The sequence below is a fragment of the Pleurodeles waltl genome, chromosome 3_1, assembly GCF_031143425.1.
Source record: "Pleurodeles waltl isolate 20211129_DDA chromosome 3_1, aPleWal1.hap1.20221129, whole genome shotgun sequence".
NCBI classification, from domain to species: Eukaryota; Metazoa; Chordata; class Amphibia; order Caudata; family Salamandridae; genus Pleurodeles; species Pleurodeles waltl.
The window spans coordinates 840301165-840322386 of record NC_090440.1 but is presented as its reverse complement, the minus strand read 5'-3'; the positions used below and the strand labels follow the sequence as shown (position 1 = coordinate 840322386).

Sequence of the window (21222 nt, the reverse complement as noted above, 5' to 3'; positions counted from 1 at the left end):
GATTGGAACAATCAATCTGAGTGACCACTTCGACCAACTGTGTACAGTCCTTAGCAGATCTCCACAAGACGCATAAACACATACTCCTTGATTTAGTCAGCATTGCCGGGTCACAACACAGATTCTACAAATAGGGCAACAAGGCAGGAAAACCGATCTACTGGCTGCCCCAGAAGCTCAATAGCCCTGTGTGGTTCCAGAGATACAGACAGCCAAGGGCCATCTCACTTAAAGAACGTCAGAGAACGCCGAGACCTTTGCAGGATAATACTGTACCTCTATTGCCTTTGGTATTCCACTCTGTCACTATGGGACAGCAGCCACATTGTCTCTTGCCCACCTCAAAGTTGAAACAAAGGATAAGTTACTTACCTGTAAATCCTAGTTCTCTTCCAGGGGTATCCTCATCAAAGTCATAAACAGTGAATATTCCCGCCCTTGTCCGGGGACCTTGGAGCATATACAAAATACACACTTATAAAGTATGAAATATGCACAAAAAATATATATAGCATTTTTAGTAGACAAATTTTCATACTAAACTCATATATACACATGTGTAAAACAGCAATGCAGACTATAATCATAAACAGGCTAAAATGCTTTATTTCTATGGAGTTTTTTTTTTTTAAAGTTCTTTTCAAAATTACAATAAGAGAAAAAATATCTACCAAAGCCCCACAACTGGGCCTACGGAAATAAGCAGTAGTAATCAGAGAAAAAAAGAGAAAAAACTACATTGAAAAACAATGGAGCATTCTTAGCCAATAGGCTGCATGCAGGTTAACACAGGAGAACCATAAAAACTTTGGCACCGTGCCTTTAAGACCCTGAGCACCTCCAGTATCCCACCATGCCTCAGGGGTGAAGGAGAGGTGACAGTTGGTTCACAGTTAGGTCAGTACTTTTTTACGGTGACAAGATGTGTAGCCGATTCGAAAGATAGTCTGTCCTGCACTTCTAGGAGACGTGCGTCCGGGGAGGAGGGTGGGTTGTTTATGACTTTGATGAGGATATCCCTGGAAGAGAACTAGGATTTACAGGTAAGTAACTTATCCTTCTCTTCCAGGGGATCCTCATCAATAGTCATAAACATTGAATAGATTAGCAAGCCCATCCCTTGACTCTGCGGACTGTCCAATAGAAGTACAGGAATAGATATGTATCATGCAAACAAATTTCTCAGAGAAGCTTGCCCAACTTGGGCGTCTACTCTTGCATCTGAGTCCAAACAGTAATGTCTAGGAAATGTATGTACAGACTTCCATGTAGCAGCCTTACAAATTTCAGAGATTGGAACATTATTAAGGAGGGCAGCAGTAGCCGCCTTTCCTCTTGTGGAATGCGCTTTAGGTCTAGCAAGTAGTTGTTTGTTAGCCAACTGGTATGCATTAACAATACAAGAAACTATCCATCTAGATATGGTTCGTTTTGATGCTGCCTCCCCTGTTCTCAAATGACCATAATTTATAAACAAGTGGTTGGAATGTCTAATCAGCTTGGTTTTATCCAAATAAAATTTTAGCACTCTTTTCAGATCTAGGGAGTGCAAAGCTTTCTCCGCCGGAGTCTCCGGCTTGGGGAAAAAAGTTGGTAGAGAAATAGTCTGATTGATGTGAAATTCTGACACCACCTTCAGTAGGAATGATGGGTGAGTTCGTAGAACCACTCTATTCTTGTCGAAGACTCTGTACGGTTCTTTGGAGGACAAGGCCTGAATTTCACTGACCCTCCTTGCGGAAGTAATGGCTACCAAAAAAGCCGTCTTCCACGTAAGGTGTTGCAAAGAGGCTTTGTGTATAGGTCCGAAAGGAGGGCCCATAAGTTTTGATAGTACTATGTTCAGCTCCCATGGAGGGGAGGGTTTCCGAATGGGTGGAAAAACTTTTTTTAAACCTTCTAAGAAATCCTTGACTACTGGTCTCGTAAAAAAGGATTCCTGAGAAGGTGACTTACGATAGGCTGTAATGGCAGATAAATGTACCTTAATAGATGATACCTGCAGACTGGATTTTGACAAATGGAGTAGGTAAGACAGTATGACCTCCTCCTGAGCCAGTATGGGATTCAGACCTTGCTGACAGCACCATATGTAGAACCTCTTCCACTTGAACACGTAAGAACACCGCGTGGAAGGTCGTCTGGACGCCTTTAAGATGTTCATGCACTCCTGCGAGAGCCCTAGGTGCCCATACTGCAGGAATTCAGGAGCCATGCCGTCAAGCTCAGAGAGGGTAGGTTGGGGTGAAGTACCCTGCCCTCCAGCCTGCAAAGAAGATCCGGTCTGCACAGCAGCCTCCTGTGAGGTTGTTCCGATAGGTTGAGGAGATCTGTGTACCAGAACTGACGGGGCCATTGCGGAGCTATGAGAATCATTCTGGTGCTGGATCTGTAAAGTTTGTTGATCACCGCCGGTATGAGGGGGATCGGTGGAAAAGCGTAGAGAAATATCCCTGACCAGTCGATCAACAGGGCATTCCCTCGTGATCCCGGACGGTAGAACCTGGACGCGAAGTCTGGGCATTTCCTGTTTACCTCGTCTGCGAAGAGATCCAATTGAGGCCGACCCCATTGAGCGAAGATGTCTTTGACGACTTCGTCGTGCAGGACCCAATCGTGGGCGTCCTCGAGGTGTCTGCTCAGGAAATCTGCCTCTACGTTTTGTTGACCTGGTAGGTGAACCGCTGTAAGCGACATTCCTCTCGCCAGGAGCCAATTCCAGATTGTTTGAGACTCCCGAGATAGGGGTAGGGATCTCGTTCTCTCTTGTCTGTTCAAATAATACATTGTGATTGTATTGTCCGTTTGTATTAGGAGAGATTTCCCCTGAATCGATGGAGCAAAAGATTTGAGAACCAGATGGACCGCTCTGAGCTCCAGCAGATTGATGTGGTACTCCCTTTCGTTGTCGGACCACAGGCCCTGAGCTTGAAGGGGGCCTAGATGAGCCCCCCATCCCTGAAGAGACGCATCCGTTACCAGAGTGTCGGATGGAATTACCTGGTGAAACGGAGCTCCTACTGACAGGTGAGGTCTGTGCATCCACCATTGTAATGACTGTCGTGCTCCTATCGGCAGCCGCACTCTGTCCTCCCAGCGGCCTGTGCTCTGGTTCCAGTTGTTTTCCAGCGCCTCTTGGAGGGGCCTCATATATAGCCTGGCATTCGGGACAATGAAAATGCATGAGGCCATGGAATCCAGTAGAGATGTCACCCGACGGGCCATATGTGCGGACTTCAACAGGTCTTGACACTTTTTCTTTATTGATAATAGTCGTTCTTCTGAAGGATACACTCTTTCGAACTCTGTATCTAGTATTGCTCCCAGGTAGTGGAGATTCTGCGTTGGAATCAAGGTGGACTTGTAGACCTAGAGACCTGAAAACCTTGAGCACAATGTCCCGATGGCTTCTCGCCTGTTCCGGAGAGGAGGCTTTTAGTAGCCAGTCGTCTAGGTATGGGTAAATGAAGATTTTTTGCTTCCGCAGATGTGCCGCTACCACTGCTACGCATTTCAAGAAAACGCGAGGGGCAGATTTCAGGCCGAATGGTAGCACCTTGAACTGATAGTGCTGGGAGGCTATCCGGAAGCGCAGGAATTTCCGATGCTTGGGAACGATCGGGATGTGAAAGTACACATCCTGCAGGTCGATGGAGCACATCCAGTCCCCCTGATGTAGCGGAGGGAAAATCTGGTGAAGGGCCAGCATCCTGAACTTTTGCTTTTTTATGTACTTGTTCAGTAGTCGTAAGTCCAGAATCGGTCTGAAAACACCCTCTCGGCCTTTTTTCGCTACCAGAAAATAACGGGAGTATACCCCCTTCCCTCTGTGCGTGACTGGAACTTTTTCTATTGCTTTCTTTCATAAAAGGGCGTGAGCCTCTTTGCGCAATAGGCTGACGTGAGACGGATTGCATTTGGTTGGTGGCAAGTGCGGTGGAGGTTGCCGGAAAAGAAGAGAGTACCCATTCTCGACAATGTTGAGCACCCATTTGTCTTTTGTTATACCACGCCACTCATGAATAAAGTCTGTGATACTTCCTCCCACCGGAATGGTGCACAGTGTTAAGGGAAGCAAGTTCTCATTGTTTGGCTGGCGCTTTGGGTGTGGACTGCTGTGGTCTACTGGACCCTCGTTGCCTTACGAGACTGAAAAAGTGGGCGTCCTTGCCTCTGCTGTGGCCTCTGGGACCAATGAGGGGTTTGAACCCTCTGCTGGAAAGGGCGCCTGTCGTAAGGCCTATACCTTCGCCTGAAGTCATTTTTTCTCTCCAGGCCTACTGCCCTCATGGTGTCCACTTCCGTCTTCATGCGCGCCATCTCTTTGTCTGTATGGGTACCAAACAGCGAGTTCCTGTTGAACGGAAGATTTAAGATACGCTGTTGTGCTTCCTGCTTTAATCCAGTCAGTCTCAACCAGGAAGACCTTCTTGCACAAACCCCATGTGCGTATCCATGTGCAGCTAAGTCTGCCCCATCTGCCGCTGATGACCTGGTTGGAGACCAGACATCCCTCTTGAAGGATCTCCTGGAAGTCCTGCCTGTCCTCCCTAGGCAATTTGTCTGCGAACCTGTTCAGAGAGTCCCAAAGTGAACGGTCATATCTGCCTAGGAGTGCAGAAGCGCTGGAGACCTTCATCATAGAAGCTACCGTGCCGCACATTTTCCTCCCCAGAGTGTCTAGATGTCTGCTATCCTTGTCAGGTGGAACCGTGGAGGATGATGCTACGGAGTGTGTTTTTCGGGCTGCGGCCAATATGACTGAGTCCGGTGGCGGATCCGTCTTGAGAAATAAAGCATCTTGTTCAGGCGCTTTATATTTTTTAAAGATCCTAGCAGGAGCGGATTTGAAGGTGGCTGGCGCTAAAAAGCTGTCCATGGTTGGTTGCAACAGACCAGGCACTAGCGGCAGCAAATTTTTCAAAACCGCCCTATGCTGCAGTTTTTCAAAAATGACGGATGAGGAGGTTGACGGTTCTGGAACCTCTATGTTTAGCTTTTGTGCTCCCCTGATAAGCACCTCATTAAAAGGTAGTGATGTCGTCCACCGGGGAAACCCTAGCTGGTGGAGAATCTGTTAAGGTGGGGGAGTATTGTCTGACGGATAACCCGGACAATGACCAAGAGGGCGACCTTCTGTGTCTTGACCGTGATCTAGATCGTCTCTGGGAGCGTGACCTGCTGCGAGATGCTGTAGCAGAGCGCCCAGGCCTCGTGGTTGACTGGTGAGAAGCAGAACGAGCCCGTCCTGCCCGCGCTGTCGGTGATGGTGTTCTCGGGAGAGAGGCAGTAGGAGAGTTCATCCTCGGATACTGCGAGTCCGGGGAGGCCGTTGGTCTATTAAGGCTCTCCAACCACCTCGGTGACAAATTGATGGGCGAGACATGCCCAGATGATGCACCTCTCGACCGAGATGAACCACTTCTTACGGAGACCACCGGAGATGGACTGGTCTTATGCGCCGGCGGAAGCCGATGCTCTGCTCCCTGCAAGACAGGTAAAACCTGTGTCGATGTCGACAGCTGTAATGACGTTGAAGGGGGCGCCGCCGGTTGTTCCTGTCTCAACGTTGAGTGCCTCGACGTTGACCGGCGATCCCTGGACCGCGACCTGCTCGCCGTTGTGTGCCTCGCCGTCGAGCGGTGGGCCGCCGCCGGCGGATGTCCTTGTTCTCGCCGCTGAGGCGATTTCGACGTCGCCTTCCTTGATGTCGAGGGGTGCGATGCCTTCGGCGCCGAATGGGCACGCCGGTGATGGCTCGACGTCGACTGAGATATGCCCCTGCGGTGGCCATGTTCTCTTGACGCCGTATCCTACGGCGTCGGTCGGGTCGCCGTCGATCTATGACGGTGAGATGGTGGCAGCGACGATGTCGACGGGGAACAAACAGGTATCTTCCTACCTGCTGACGTCGATCTAGCCTGTCTCTCCTGAGAATGGCTTGTTGGCTGCCTGGGAAGCGAAGAGGATGATGTTTTCTGCCTCTCGTGAAGCCCATGAAGCCTGATCTTCTCCCTGTCCTTCAGAGTTCTTTTTGACATGTTCTTGCAGTGTTTGCAAGTGTCAGGGCAGTGACTCTGAGGCAAGCACACAATGCAGAGAGTGTGTGGATCTGACTGGGCCTTCTTCTTCCGACAGGAAGGGCATTTCACAAAAAGTGAAGGCATTTCTCAGTCAGGAAAAAATTTCCAGAATCAGACAATGATGTTCGATGTCGAGTAAAGGTGGAAAAAACGCTGTTCTGAAGTATTTTTCTGAAAAAAACTCAGAAAAACTGAGAGCTCAAAGCTCCAGGATCCTCTCAGAAGAAGCCGGAAAAAAGAACTGACCTAACTGTGAACCAACTGTCACCTCTCCTTCACCCCTGAGGCATGGTGGGATACTGGAGGTGCTCAGGGTCTTAAAGGCACAGTGCCAGAGTTTTTATGGTTCTCCTGTGTTAACCTGCATGCAGCCTATTGGCTAAGAATGCTCTATTGTTTTTCAATGTAGTTTTTTCTCTGATGATTACTACTGCTTATTTCCCTAGGCCCAGTTGTGGGGCTTTGGTAGATATTTTTTCTCTTATTGTAATTTTGAAAAGAACTTTAAAAAAAAAAAAAAAAACTCCATAGAAATAAAGCATTTTAGCCTGTTTATGATTATAGTCTGCATTGCTGTTTTACACATGTATATATGAGTTTAGTATGAAAATGTGTCTACTAAAAATGCTATATATATTTTTCGTGCATATTTCATACTTTAAATGTGTGTATTTTGCATATGCTCCGGGGTCCCCGCACAAGGGAGGGAATATTCAATGTTTATGACTATTGATGAGGATCCCCTGGAAGAGAACCCAATAACCCCCCAAAATCTCAGTTCTTTAAATATTAAGAGGTACATAATGCCCTCAGGGCTCACCATGAGGCACTGTAGTGAGTACCTGACTTTAACCCACTGGAGGTGAAATGGATGACGGCCTGCTGGGTCAACAGGGGATCTCCTACCGCTACAAGTCCCTTCTACTCAGTACCCCAGTCCCCCTGTCAAAACTCTGGGTGAGCTGGGTGGCTAAGGTGAGAGAGCTGGATGGTGACTGGTTAGAGCTTGATGGTAACTGGTGAGAGGCTTAAATGGTGTCACAAGTCTTAGTCATTCCCTCTAACCTGCGGAGAATGAGAGACTGGATCACCATGCTGCATGCATATGGTCCTCTCCTGCTATTATGACCTACTGAACCTTGATTTATGGCCAGGTTACATAGTTGTTACGAACCTGAACACAACTGGACCACAAGATGATGCTTCTGTGGATCATGGAGGGCTGGGCCAACAATGGGTACACCACAGGACGTTTGGGAATATAGACTGTCTAATAGCCAAGACATTAAGCATCCATGTGGCTCTTGGGATATGGACTTTTGCTGCAAAGCACACAAAAATAAATAAACAATAAATAAATGGCCGGGCTGCACCACAAAACACCTGAAGATCTGGGGCCCATGGTCCCTGGGTTCTATATAAGCCAGCTACTAATGTGCCTCAGTTACAGACTACAACTTCGTTTAACCACGACTCCCCTGAGATGTCGCACTTTTAAGTCCGTGCATAAAGGCTGCCTCAAATCACCTTTTACTGTTTGAGTTTTTGGTGAGGTACAGCTTGTGAGCCGGGATGGTTGGGTCGACAGTTGCGACTTGTTGTAGGATTGGCCTAGTCACCTACAAACAAAAGTGCTGTTGCCCCTAGACTAGAAGACTTGCCTAGATTAGAGCAAGAGTCCAACTACAACACCTTCCTTAGTCCGACCAGGCTTCTGTCTCTGGGTTTGTTATAGGTACAGTGCCTGCATCAAACTGAATTTGAGTGTTCCATGTGGGAAGACACCAGGATTACCATTGTACACCCCCACAACACCAAAACACATTTACAGCCCTCAGAACCCAAATTTAGGGTGGCCAAGACGTTTACCATCTTGACAACGCGTAAAGTGGGTGGGGAACGTTTACTAAATTGGTTAGGGAGGGGCCAGAAGTCCCCATCACCCACTAGCTTGTGCCAGACATAAATGTGCCACCTTCCGGCATCCACTTAAGAACCTTTCTGGACCTGCATAAAATCAGATGAGGAATGGACCTGCTGTCTGTGACCTGAGATGAACCCTGAAGGACTGCAACTGCTCCTTCTTCTAACCCAGAACAAAGCAGTGTACCTCAAGGGTAAGTTGGCTGACCTGTGTGTAGGAGATGACAAGCTGAAAAAGTGTTTTTCTAGAAGTACCCAGCTGACCAGTAGCACCAGAACTTGGACTGGATCCACTGTTGGCCTCTGCTTGACATACTGGGAGTATCTATGTGCCCCACTGAGCTCCTGGGGGTGCTTTACAAATGTACTCCTTTGGTGGGTTGGGACTTTAAAACAATACATCAGAAGGTAAAATCTCTGGACATGACAAACATCACTCATGTTTTTGACCTATGCACCATAACAGTCAGCCTCAAAAGTGGCATCAAGCACCCAGTCCCGCGACCATTGACTATCGTTGGTAGTTTGAGCTTTTTGGTGCTATTCTTCTTAAAACTATTGGCTTGGGATTCTTATTGTTTTGCCTTTTGACTGCATGACTTATGTTTTGGTACTAAATAAATACTTTACACATGACCCTAGTTTAAACCAATCTGCTCTATGCCATAGCTACCAAGGGGTTGGGCTCAAGTTAATTTAATGGCCTTGAGGGTTCCCCTGGACTAGGTTTTTGATTATTCTTTGAAGAGGACAGCCATCTCAAATAATAATACAATTTCTTACAGGCAAGAAAACTAGTCTCAAGGGGATACTGACAGCAGCTCACACTTACTGCATGGCACAACAAAGTTTTGCTTTTGGGGCCATGTACCTGGCTGGCTACAGGAGCTAGGATTCAGATCTAGCAGTTGTGATGACTTGTAGGGCAGAAAGGCCACGCACAGCAATCCAACCCCAGACAGGTTCTTCCCAAAAGGATGAGAATACAGGAAAGAAATTAGGTGCAGGAACATAAACCCTGATGGGGGTAATCACTTCTATTTTTACTGGCTCTGGGACAGATCACTTGAAAATAATATATAAATAAAGCATGAAAAAGAAAACAGAAGGTTGTTGGGAAAGACCCCTTTATCCACTACACGTTTAAAGTTTCATTCACATTCTGGATCAGCCAACTCTTAACATATATACTGTGGGCAGTGATCTAGGCCCCTTCAGTCACTGGCCTTGTCATTGTTATTCATATCTTGGATGAGTCCACAGGACAACCACTGACCGTTTTACTTCTTGCCACTGCCTTTGCCTGGGGAGTGAGGAGGCTTCAGATGATGTGACTGGCTGGGAATTGGGAACCTAATTCTTGACCCCTCCCATGTCGCAAGTTCACCATAGATGAAAAAGGGATACTGTGCTGCAGCATGGATATTTTTATTTACTGCCTTTGCTGTGATGTGAAGGCCACTAGCAGGATATCTGGTACAGGGGGCTGCAAGTCCAATGAGGTCACTTGCATGACCCATCAATAGCCACTGGAAAACTGCCTGACCATGCCTTTGCTTGTGCATCTGAAGCTGCAGATGATGGTGCCTGGTTGGGAAGGTGGTGCTTTGTGCTAGGTCCCTTCCTGGTCTTTAGTTACCCCAGCCCAAAAAAAGAACACCTGCAAAAAGGTAATTTTAATTTTCATTAAATAAAAAGATGAAGCTGCAGCACTAAACTATCCCGTCATAGTATTATTCTTTTGGACATTCCACACACACTAAGAAGCAAGCGCCTGCTTCATAATCATTTTAGTTGGGTGGCTCAGTTTGGTTCCGCGTCGCGTTGTCGGCATTGCTGGCGCCAGAAGGGACGTCGCGGTCTCCTATATAGGCGCCACCCAAGATCAGTTCTTTTCTTTCCGTGACAGCACAGATCCGATAGAGAACTACCCCCTCTGTCGCTTTTTGACAGGCCCTTTTAGGATGTATTGTTACAGTTTTTGTTCTTGTGTGTGTGTGGAGGATGTCATCTAGGAAGGCAGGATTCAAACCATGAGGCGCCCGTCACCCCTCCTGGCCTGTTACGGATCCTCACCTCGTTTGCCTATGGTGTCTTGAGCGCGACCATGACTTGAAGTTGTGCTCAGACTGCCGGGCCATGGCACCGAAAGCTTTGAGGGAGCAGTCACCTCAGGAATGTACCCTCTTTTTGGCATGGTTACCCCCTCTCTTTGCCTATCAGTATGCCTTGACTGTGTTCACTGGGATCCTGCTAACCAGGACCCCAGTGATTGTGCTCTCTCCCTCTAAATTTGGTTGCCTAGGACTTTGCACACCCCACAATTGCCATACTGGTGCCCCCTTATAAGTCCCTAGTATATGGTACCCAGGGCGTTGGGACACCAGGGGATTCCCATGGGCTGGGGCATGTATTGTGCCACCCATGGGAGCCCATGTAAAATGTGTCTGCAGGCCTGCCATTGCAGCCTGCGTGAAAAGGTGCATGCACCCTTTCACATCAGGTTACTGCACCAGGTCACTAAGTCACCCCTACGGTAGGTCCTCCTAACCCAGCAGGCAAGGTGCAGGTCCCTATGTGTAAGGGCACCCCTGCATGAGCAGAGGTACCCCTACAAACTCCAGCTCCATTACACTGGACTTCGTAAGTGCGAGGAAAGCCATTTTACCTGTGTCCCGCTCCATAATGGTATCTCCGAACCTGGGCATGTTTGGTATGAAACATGTCTCAATCATACCCTAATACTGTTGCCAGTATTGGTTGTATGATTCCATGCACTCTGGGGGCTTCTTAGAGGACCCCCAGCATTGATTCTACCAGTCTTCTGGGGTTTTCCAGGCAGCCCGTGCTATCTGCCACCCCTCAAACAGGTTTCTGCCCTCCTGCTGCTTGACCACCTCAGGCAGAGGAAGGCAGAGCAAAGGATTTCCTGTGGGAGAGGGCGGTAACACCCTCTCCCCTGGAAATAGATGTTACAAGGCTTGGGAGGGGTAGCCTCCCCAAGCCACTGGTTTGCTTTGAAGGGCACATTTGGTTCCCTTTGTGTATAAACCAGTTTGTACCAGTCCAAGGACCCTTGGTCCCTGCTCTGGCACAAAACTGGACAAAGGAAAGGGGAGTGACCACTCCCCTGTCCACCAGGTGGCTGCTTGAATCTGCCATCTTGAAACTAGGATGTGCAGGGACCCCTAGGAGCATCTGAGTAGCCAGGTCAGGTAGGTGACATCATAGCCCCCTCCTGATAGGTGGTCACCCTAATAGGTGACCAAACCCACTTCTTGGGCTATTTAGGGTCTCCCTTTTGGGTGGCTTCTCAGATTCGATGTGCAAGATTCCAGCAGGACTCCTCTGCATTGTTTACTTCATCTTCTGGCCATTGGAACCGCAAATGGACTCTTCAGGAACCGACAATCTGCAACTTAAGGGACTAATCCGCTTTGCAACATTGTTTCTCCAGCTCCTTCCAGCAACTTAACATTTACCGAGCTGTGCTTCCTCTGAAGTAGACGAGACTCCAGCGTGCACCAAGAAGTAAGAAGGAATCTCCCTTGGAGTGAAGGAGTCACTCCCATGCATCTGCAGGCACCAACTGCAATGGTGACAGGCTGCGATGATCTGCTCTCCTTCGGAACTGCGTGGATCCTATATCACAGGTGGTAGTCTGGAGTTGTCCCCTCGGTCCTCTCTACCCGCTGTTCATCTTGGGACACAGTAAGCCCTTGCCCCTCCTTGCAGGACAGTGCCTCTGTGCACGGCGACTCTTGCAGCTACCAAAGCTTGTTTGCTCCTGCTCCAAGGGATCTTCAGGCTTTGTGCAGCCCCGGCCCCCAGCACTTCTTCCTGCCAAGCACAGTCTACTCTATGCTGCCCCAGCAACGTCTGACTCCTCTTCAGGTGTGCTGGGTGGGCCTCACTGTGGCTTGCTTTGCCTGTTGCCAGTGGGCTGCCTGTGGGGGCTGTATGCTCTTCTGGTGACTCTCCCAACTGCTGAGGATCACCCTGGACTCCCCTCCTTGGGTCCAGTCGCCTGGGCCTTGCTGGACCTCTTCAGCCTTGCAGCTTGTCCTTTTCTTCTTTTGCATTTACCAAGATTGGTGGTTCTTCAGCATCTCTAACCCACTGCGACCCAAAAGCCAACGTGGACACCATCTGCATCGCTTCAGAAACTCCTCTTCACCTTCAGAGCTGCACAGCTGGTCTTTCTTCCCCAGTTGACCTGGTCCTGCATCCACAGAAGGGTGGGTAGTGGCTCCTGCCACAACCGGACACTTCATCACTAACTGGACTTGGTCCCCTTCTGCCAGAATCCACCTTTGGGTTCTTCCAGTCTGGTCTGGGTCTTGCACAATCCTTTTCCTAAGTCCTCCTGTTGGTTTTGGGGAAAACAAGGTACTTACCTCTGCTCTCATGGTCGCCGGGGGTCACTCTGGTACTCACCTCTGGAGGTTCCAAGTTCCTCCAGCTGCCCTCTAACGATTCCACATGCTTGGGTGGGAGACTATCTCACATTCCACTTCTCTAGTATATGGACTGGCCCTCACTATTTTTTTTATACTTTTGCCAATGCTGGTTGTTTTTATGCTCCTTACCAATTGCTATTGTGTATATAATTAGTTTGTTTACTTACATCAAGTTGGGCTCCAGGAAGGACTGCCTATTAGTATTCTAGTGTTTGTGTTACTATAATAAAGTACCTTTATCTTTGTAACACTGTGTGGTTCTTTCATGTGTGATAGTGCTGTGTGACTATAGTGGTATTGCATAAGCTTTGCATGTCTCCTAGATAAGTCTTGGCTGCTCATCCACAGGTACCTCTAGAGAGCCCCGTCTTCCTAGACACTGTCTACACTTCACTAATGGGGGATACCTGGATCTGGTAGAAGGTCATAACACCATAGGTGCTCACCACTCACCAGGCCAGCTACCTACAGACACTAAAGCTGCTTGCGGCCTGGCAGTCAACAACATCTGCATGCGCAACTCCTCAGATATCTTGGTCCCGGCCAAGAAGGAGGTCGTTGGAACCCTCCAGGAGCCCGAGTCCTCTTCGTCACACTCGAGGTACTTGGGACACTCAGGGAATAGGCACAACAAGAACTAGCCAAGAGGACTTCAACTTCACCTCGTCCATCAGCCGAGAGAAAAAGGAGGGGTGGGGGGGGGGGGGTTGCCTGCGTTCCTGGCACGTTTCCCAGGAGCCGTTGGCCAGTTTGACTACGCGCCTTCCACTGGTTCTGCGAAACCCGCTCAAATTCGAGAATTTTATGAGGCCATGCGCTGTGTATTCGAGCGGCCTGACCCGCCGGAGTGGAAGGAAGCCCCATCAGGTTCCGCAGCTGCGGCCCACTGGGGTCTCACAGATCAGATTCCCTGACCTGACCTGCGCCGGTCATACCCAGGTGACCTCCTCCAGCACCGGTCCGGACGCCGATGCTTCTGATGCTGCTGGCACCCACCAGTAGCACCCACTAGTAGCACCAGTCCCATTCTAATTCACAACAATCTGAAGCCGGATCGGCACGTCACAACACCAATTTCGACGCTGCCCACAGGTGCCAAATTGTTGCCTGAGCCTTCTTTTTCACAGCTAGGCATGGGAGAAGATTCTGAGGCATCACTAGACCCTTTAGAACACCAATTAGAGAGATCTTTGGACTGGTATGAGGAACTAAGAGGCCAGTGGTCTGGACACCTCTCCGTGGCTATGGAGGAGGGACATTCCTATGCAATGGTGGTGTGTAGGGCAGTGGAAGTCCTCCTCCTCAAACTGACCTTAGTGGCTGTCAAGACAAACATCTTGACTGAAGTGCTTCAGGGGCTCTTGTATATAGGACCTTTGCACTGCATCAGGGGACCCTAGTTTCTTCAGCCAACACTCCCACCCCTAAGGGCTTGGTAGTCCAAGTCTCAACATCCCATAGCACATTCCCTTCCGCTCCTCTGGACAGGGAATCCAAGAGGCTGGACTATCCTGGGAGGAGTATGTTTTCTTTCACCAGCCAGTCACTGAGATCAGTGAATACCTTGTGCTTACTGGATCATTCTTCACACACCAGTTGGGATATGGTTGCGCAAGTGCTGCCTCAGGTCACAGAGGCCTGGCCATACTCTCCCAAGCAGTAAAAGACAGGAGGGACGCAGCAAAGTTGAACATTCGGTGTGGCGTGGATATAACTGACTTGCTGTACAGAGAAGTTGCTTCACCGGTGCCACACCTGGCTGAAAACATCTGTTTTTTTCAGGGGATGTCCAGGCAAACCTTTCGGACATGCCCTTCGATGGGACCTACTTGTTTGGCGAGAACGCAGACGGCGCAGGAGTGCTTTAAGGACTCTCAGTAACCCCCTCGTCCACCATCTGCCTTTCACCCTTTTTGTGGCTACGGAAGGGGCAATGCACCGCACCAGCCTTATGACAGCCACCATCCTATGCAACCACCCCAGGCTATGCGAGGAAGTGGATGGGGTGCCTTCAGACCTAGAGGGTAGGGAAGCCAGAAGTGATCCGACACCCAGCCCAGCCCAGCTGCGGCCTCAAATCCCTCCTAGTTTGGTTCTGCAAGACCAAGCTCACACAGCTGGAGGGAAAACTCAGCATCATCTCCTCCACTAGCAGTCAATCACATTCGACACATGGGTACTGCAGATCATTCGAAAGGGCTATGCCCTGCCTTTCCAATCCTTTCCCCCTCCATACCGCAAACATTCAAACGTCTGGCGGAAGATCATTTGTCTCTGCTCCGTTAAGAAGTTACGGCTCTCTTGGCCAAGAAAGCCATAGAAAGGGTCCCAATATCAGACGCAGGCAGTAGCTGTTAGTCTCGCTACTTTCTGATACCCAGAGAGAACAAGGGTCTTCACCCTACTCTAGACCTATGGACCGTAATTCTCTTCTTTAAGAAGAAGTTCAAGATGCTCATGTTGGCTCAGGTCTTATCTGCCCTAGACCTAGAAGACTGGTTAGTAGCGTTGGACTTCCAGGATGAGTCTTTTTATTTTCCCATCCTGCTGGCCCACAAGCGTTAACTGTGGCTGAAGGTAGGCTAGGAACACTTTCAGTTCACCTTGCTGCCATCTGGCCTTACTAGTGCTCCTCGGTGTTCACCAAGGTGATGGTGGTGGTTGCACCTCATTTGCGCAGCTCAGGGGTTCCAGTCTTCCCCTACCTTGAAGACTGGCTGTTGAAGGTGAGCTTGCCCCAGGCTGTCGTTTCCCACCTCCAGATTACGGCAAACCTCTGCATTCGCTGGGATTTACTATAAATTTGCAGAAGTCACATCTGACTGGCACCCCAAGCAGTGAGTCCAGGATATTCAGGTTATGATACTGATGTCTCAGCCTCTATCCTGGGCCTCCGAAGAGAACGTGCAATGTCAGCAGTACTGCACATTAGGTGGCAATCTCTCAACAACGCTTTTCACTGCGAGTGGAGTTCAGGCCTCCTGTATGCCTTTCCGCCCATACCACCCCTGCCCAGAGTTCTCAAGAAGATCAAGGATGACCGGGCATCCTTTTGGCTCCGGACTGGGCAAGGAGAGTCTGATATTACGAGCTTTTGCACTTCAGTATCGATGCTACGATCAGGCTGCCCCTTCTGGAGGATCTTCTGTTGAAGCAGCAGGGGAGAGTCCTCCACCAAACCCTGTCAACTCTACGCCTTCATGCGTGGTAACTGAGCAGCAATAGTTGACAGCATTAGACCTCACTCACAAAGTTTGTAATGTTATTTTAGCAGTCATGTGTCCAGACACTAAAACGGTATACGCCTGTTGTTGGCAAAGATTTGCAAAATATTGTACAGAAGTCTTTAGATCCTCTTTATGCTTCTCTCTCACATGTTCTTGTCATTCTATCTCTTGCCCAGCAGGGTTCTGCTCTGGGTACCCTTATGGGCTATCTGGCTGCTTTATCAACTTTTCTGGGGCTGCCAGACCAGCCCTCATTACTTAAGTCCCCTATTGTAAATAGCTTTTCTAAACTGGCTACTATATATGTTTCCCCCTACACCCTTTAATAAGTCTCACTGGGATCTCAACTTAGTTCTCACATAACTATGTGTGCTCCCTTCGAGCCATTACACAATTGTACTGCTGTATACCATCAAGACAGCCTTCTTAGTGGCAATAACATCTGGCTGGAGGGTGAGTGAGCTGTAGGCCTGGTCATCCAAGCCTCCATATTGTACAGTATTTTCTGAGAAGGTGGTGCTTCGCACCAGTGCCTCTTTCCTCCCAAAGGTGGTTGCCCATTTGGGGGAAAACAAGCTGTCACCCTGCCCACCTTTTTTGCTTCCCCGCATCCCTCTAAAGAAGAGGAGCGACTCCACCGATTGGACCCTAAAAGACCTTGACTGCACAGAAGAGTTCCGGGTGGATGACCAACGCTTTGTGGGATATGTGGGAGCAAAGAAAGGTTGAGCAGTACAGAAACAAACCATTTCACGCTAGGTCGTTCTCTGTGTAAAGACCTGCTACGCCCAGGGTAAAAAGCTGCCTCCTGACGGCTTACGAGTCCATTCCACCAGATGAAAAGCTGCATCCACGGGCACTAGGTTGTGGAGTCCCAGTTTTGGACATCTGTCAGGCTGCAACGTAGACATCCCTGCACACGTTTGCCAAACACTACTGCCTGGACAGTCAGATCTACAGGGATATGCATTCCATCAGTCTGGACCTGCAGGGCTTTCAGGTTTGAAAAAATGTGTCCACAGCCCACTGCGAGGAGGATATGGCTTGGGTATCTATTCATAGGTAAGGAATCTGCAGCTAGAAGATCAGATTAACAAGTTACTTAACTTTGGTTATGCATTATCTGTTGGGAGACTATCTAGATGTAGAGTCCTTACACCCACTCATGCCTCCCCGCTCATTTGTTAGGGCCAGGATGATCCCTTTTCAAGGCCTTTGTTCAGACACACATATTCTTCAGTTGTTATCATGGCTCCGCGCTCCTGGCTTGGAAAGTTGTGAGCAAAGTAACTGATGCCAGCACGTCTGGTTCACGCCTTTATAGATGACGGCAACATCACTTTCGGTGCCGACGACTCCACGTGTAACCAAATGGAGCCACCAGAGCACGAGCAAGGTTAAGCAAAAGTTTCTGGATCCAGTCTGACACCTGGTGAAATTCAAAGGTAAGGAATTTGCATCTTGGATAGAGCCTACAAGATAATGCGTTACCAATGGTTAGTAACTTGTTCGTTAGAGCCAAACTTAATTGCTTTGCCAATGCTAGTTTTAAAAACAGTGACCAGAGGAAAAAACATTAAAATTAGGTCAAAACAGCTTACGATTAAGATTCAGAAAGAATAGCTGACTAAAGCTAGTACACAGTATGGTACTTATGGATCAAGGCAAACCTATGAATAGCCCAGTCTAGGTTATGCTCTTACGCCACACATGTGGCTTAAAACAGATGAATGTCGGCAATGCACACAGAAAAAAAGTTCTCCTTTTATTTAATGTTCAACTCCACCAGAAACACCACTTATGGGATAATGTTCATAAGGACCATGAATATATCTTTTAAAAGCTGTTTGGCAATGTCTTGCTTAGCACACATGGCTATGGAAATTAATTACAACTGAAGGATGGCATTAACAAATAAATGAAATAAGGCAGTTATTTCTCCTACTCAACAATTGTGTCTTTCACTCTCCTAACACTTCATTTGCTCACTTTACCTCACCTCACTCTTCAGCATTCATATCTAACAATTATATTCAATTTTACTGAAGGTGGTGGAATATATAGTGAACATTCGCACTGTTTTGCAACAACTGTATCAATACAACTATCAATTTATTTAGCTCTCTTGGGGTTTATTAGCAGCCTTAATACTAAGATTTAAGAAAAACACATGCCTAATCCAAGAAACTTTTTTCAAAGAGCAACAGACTCATCATTTAGGGTATGTCAGTTGCTTTTTAGGAATACCTTTCTTTCGTAGTTCCTCCTCTTTTCTCTTAAGAAATGCTCGCACGGCAGCAGACTGAACACCCTTCACCTTGGGATCCTTTTTAGGTGGGCCCACAGCCAGGCTATATCTTTTCTAAAACAAATAAGAAGGAAAACAACATAAAACATCTCTATTTCGAGACCTTAACGATGCACAGCAATAATCCTAACTACTTGAAATACTCACACCTTATCCTAACTTCACAATGAAAATTAGCACTGGAAAACATTGTGTGCTAGTCACAATGAGAATAAGTAAAACTGTTGTGAAAATTATTCTCAAAAATACACTGTTTTACCTTTACTAATGGGCTAACTACTCACAGATTATATAATTGGAAACAACACCACTTAATTTTGGTGAAACAGAAGTTAAATTCCTATCTAAAACTGACAAAGTGAAATATAGGGGAAATGATGGACGTATCACAAAATAACCTCAAAGAAAAAAGCAAGGAGCAGGACGGTAGCAAATGGTACTGCACAGAGATTGAAGAATTGGGATTAAATGAAGATAAGTGAGTACTCTCTAGAAAGTAAGAAGATACAAATGGGTGCTCTCTGCAGGGAGAAGAATAGCATGATAGCCTGGAAGGAATACAGATGCTTACAAACAGCCAGCATTGAAGCAATTTTAGAAGTTGAAAGGCAAATGAATCAAAATGTATCTGCAGGATGTATCTTTGTTTTACCTAAAGGGGTCATTCAAAAAAAAAAAAAAAAAATGGTTTGGGACTATCAATGAACACACAGGCACTGTTCTTAACACTGATGAAAATGTGAAAAAGCACAACAAAGCAACATTTTACCAGAGATGAATGCATAAACTATTCATACAGCACATCATCAAAAAGAATGCCTATCAAAATCACAAACCTTGGTAAGTAAACCAGAACTAGAAAGACAGCACTGATTAGGCCAATTTATTCCACTTTTACGCCTCGTGAGGGGTATGAAGCACCATATTAATGCATCAACAACAGAATACAAAAAGCTGCACCAGCTCTTAATACACGAGCTGTGCACTGATTCTGGAATTACATGATTTAGTTATACGATAAACCAGTCACGGATAATGCAATGGAAAACATTGCAAACCAGAGTCGCTTTCTAAAATCGCTGTTCACACTGTCCCAGTGGTTGCAATCAATCACACAAATGTCTCCTTCCAGATCTATAGTAGCAATATCTCAATCAACTAATTTCCTTCTCATCGAATACGGTCAAGTATGATATGATGCCAAATACAGTGTGGTTCACCATTCCTGCAAGTGATGCCCTTCTTCTGAATGGCCTTTAATATTAACCAGCTTTGTTTGGTAATTTCGCCTATTTTCTTTCCACAAATTACTAACCATGGTGCAAGTGTATTGCCCTAACTACAACTGTCCTTAATTCTGCCACTTCATGTCCTGGCAAGTGTTCCTAGCCTGAAGTACTTGATGGAGATTTTTTTCCCCCAATGCCTACAGGAACTCAGCAGAGCCTTGGTCCGAATATAGCAGGCTACTGGGTTGCTGTGCAGAGGCTCACAAAAACAAGAGTCTAATCGTTTGCTCCTACTGGAGCAAGCTTGTTTGTTTCTCTTCAGGCTCTTGGGAGGACAACAATACACACTTCAGCTCCGCATGGTCGGAGTTGGGGAGGGGGCTCAAGGGTTGTTGTGGTGGAAAATACATGTTTATCAGTTTCTATAGGCCTTTTTTTTTCAATTAACACTATTTTGCATCCTAGGACTTGCAGCTCAAAGTTTCGAATGATGATTACTGATAAAAAGTGGTAAGGAGGTGAAGATTCAAGCTAACAAACAGACATTACAATGCATTCAGCTACAATAGCCCAGACCTACTGCATTTAGATGTTCTGGTTATTATTCTATTCCTGTGTTCTGACCATCAGTACTTTAAGTGGGATAAAAAGGTTGGTGTATGGGGGATGTGGACAAACAAGCATAACTAGGAATCTTTACCAAGAAATTTGGCCTCTAATTGAGGGCATGGCTTAAAACATGTAAACTGCAATCAAGTGCTGCACAGAGTGTGCCATGTTACCAGTAATTTGATGCCTCTGCACTCCAAAGACTACCCCTTCCACGCCCCTTTAGTAATGTTCAATTTGCAGTCTCAATTTCAAAACGGAAATATTTTCAATTCTAATTATCCACAGCAAAATCATTGACCATATTCATTGTTAATATTTTATTTGATACTTCTCACACGAATTGGTAAAGCCAGTAGATCTCGATTTGTATTTGGCATTTGTAAAGCACATTATCCCCAGGGGTGTCAATGCACTAGCAATAAGGGAATCAGCTAAAACATGACAACAGACCAACCCACCATCACGGAAGGGAGAAAAGACAGGTTTTAAATTTCTTGCCGAATGCAGTATGGGAGGTGATAGCAGCAATGCATGAGAGTAACACATTCCACATCTTGACTGCAGCGACCGAAAAGGCCCACCCATCCCATCTGGCTTTCTGAAATCTTGGTATATTCAACCTCCAGATAAATAGTTACCGAAGGTAAGTAACTTTTTCATCTGATAGGGATTTCTAGGTGCAGACTCCTTACCTTAGAATAGATACCCAAACATTGTCAACCAAGATCATACTAGAAAGTCATGCAGGACCAAATGACTAAAGTAGCCATCCCTGCGAACCGGACTGTCCAGGACAGGATTTCCGTGTACAACACTGTGGTGGCAGCAGTTGTTCTGGAGTGAGCAAGCAAGCAAGCCCTCAGATGGTTGCTTCTTTGCCAAAACATAGCATATTTTGATACCGAGCACTACCTTTCTTCGCACCCACATATCCCACAAATAATTCTTTGGTTCGATTCAAGTAGAAGGCCAACGCTCTTTGGATCCAGACGGTGGAGTCTCTCCTCTTCATGAGAAAGATGTGGAGGTGCGTAAAAAAGTAGATAAAGTGATGGATTGGTCTGCATGAGAAGGTGTAACAACCTTGGGAAGGAAGGAGGCCCTGGTACAAAGCACCATTTTGTCAGGATGGACAGATAAAAATGGTGGCTTCGACGAAAGATCTTGAAGCTCACTCACTCTGCGAGCAGAGGTGATGGCAACCAGCAAAGATGTCTTTAGTGTGAGAAGCTGCAAGAGGCTATCATGTAGTGGCTCAAAAGGATCACACATAAGGTAGGTAAGGACCATGTTCAAATACTAAAGGGGCATTATAAACGGGGTAGGTGGGTACAAATGGGCGAGTCCCTCAAGGAACCTCCCCACAATGGGACAATTGAA

General features: G+C 47.2%; 1 protein-coding gene across 2 annotated transcripts in view; it reads right to left on the bottom strand.

Moving 5' to 3' along the window:
• The window catches only part of SPTY2D1 (SPT2 chromatin protein domain containing 1), a 268481-nt gene that overhangs the window by 221683 nt on the left and 25576 nt on the right, over positions 1 to 21222 (bottom strand). The window contains exon 2 of one of the 2 annotated variants that reach the window (XM_069223758.1): positions 17941 to 18055. The exons of the other annotated variant lie outside the window; for it this stretch is intronic. Within the exon in view, the coding sequence (XP_069079859.1) occupies positions 17941 to 18055 (115 nt within the window). The remainder of the gene's footprint in view (positions 1 to 17940; positions 18056 to 21222) is intronic. 2 annotated transcript variants of the gene reach the window in all.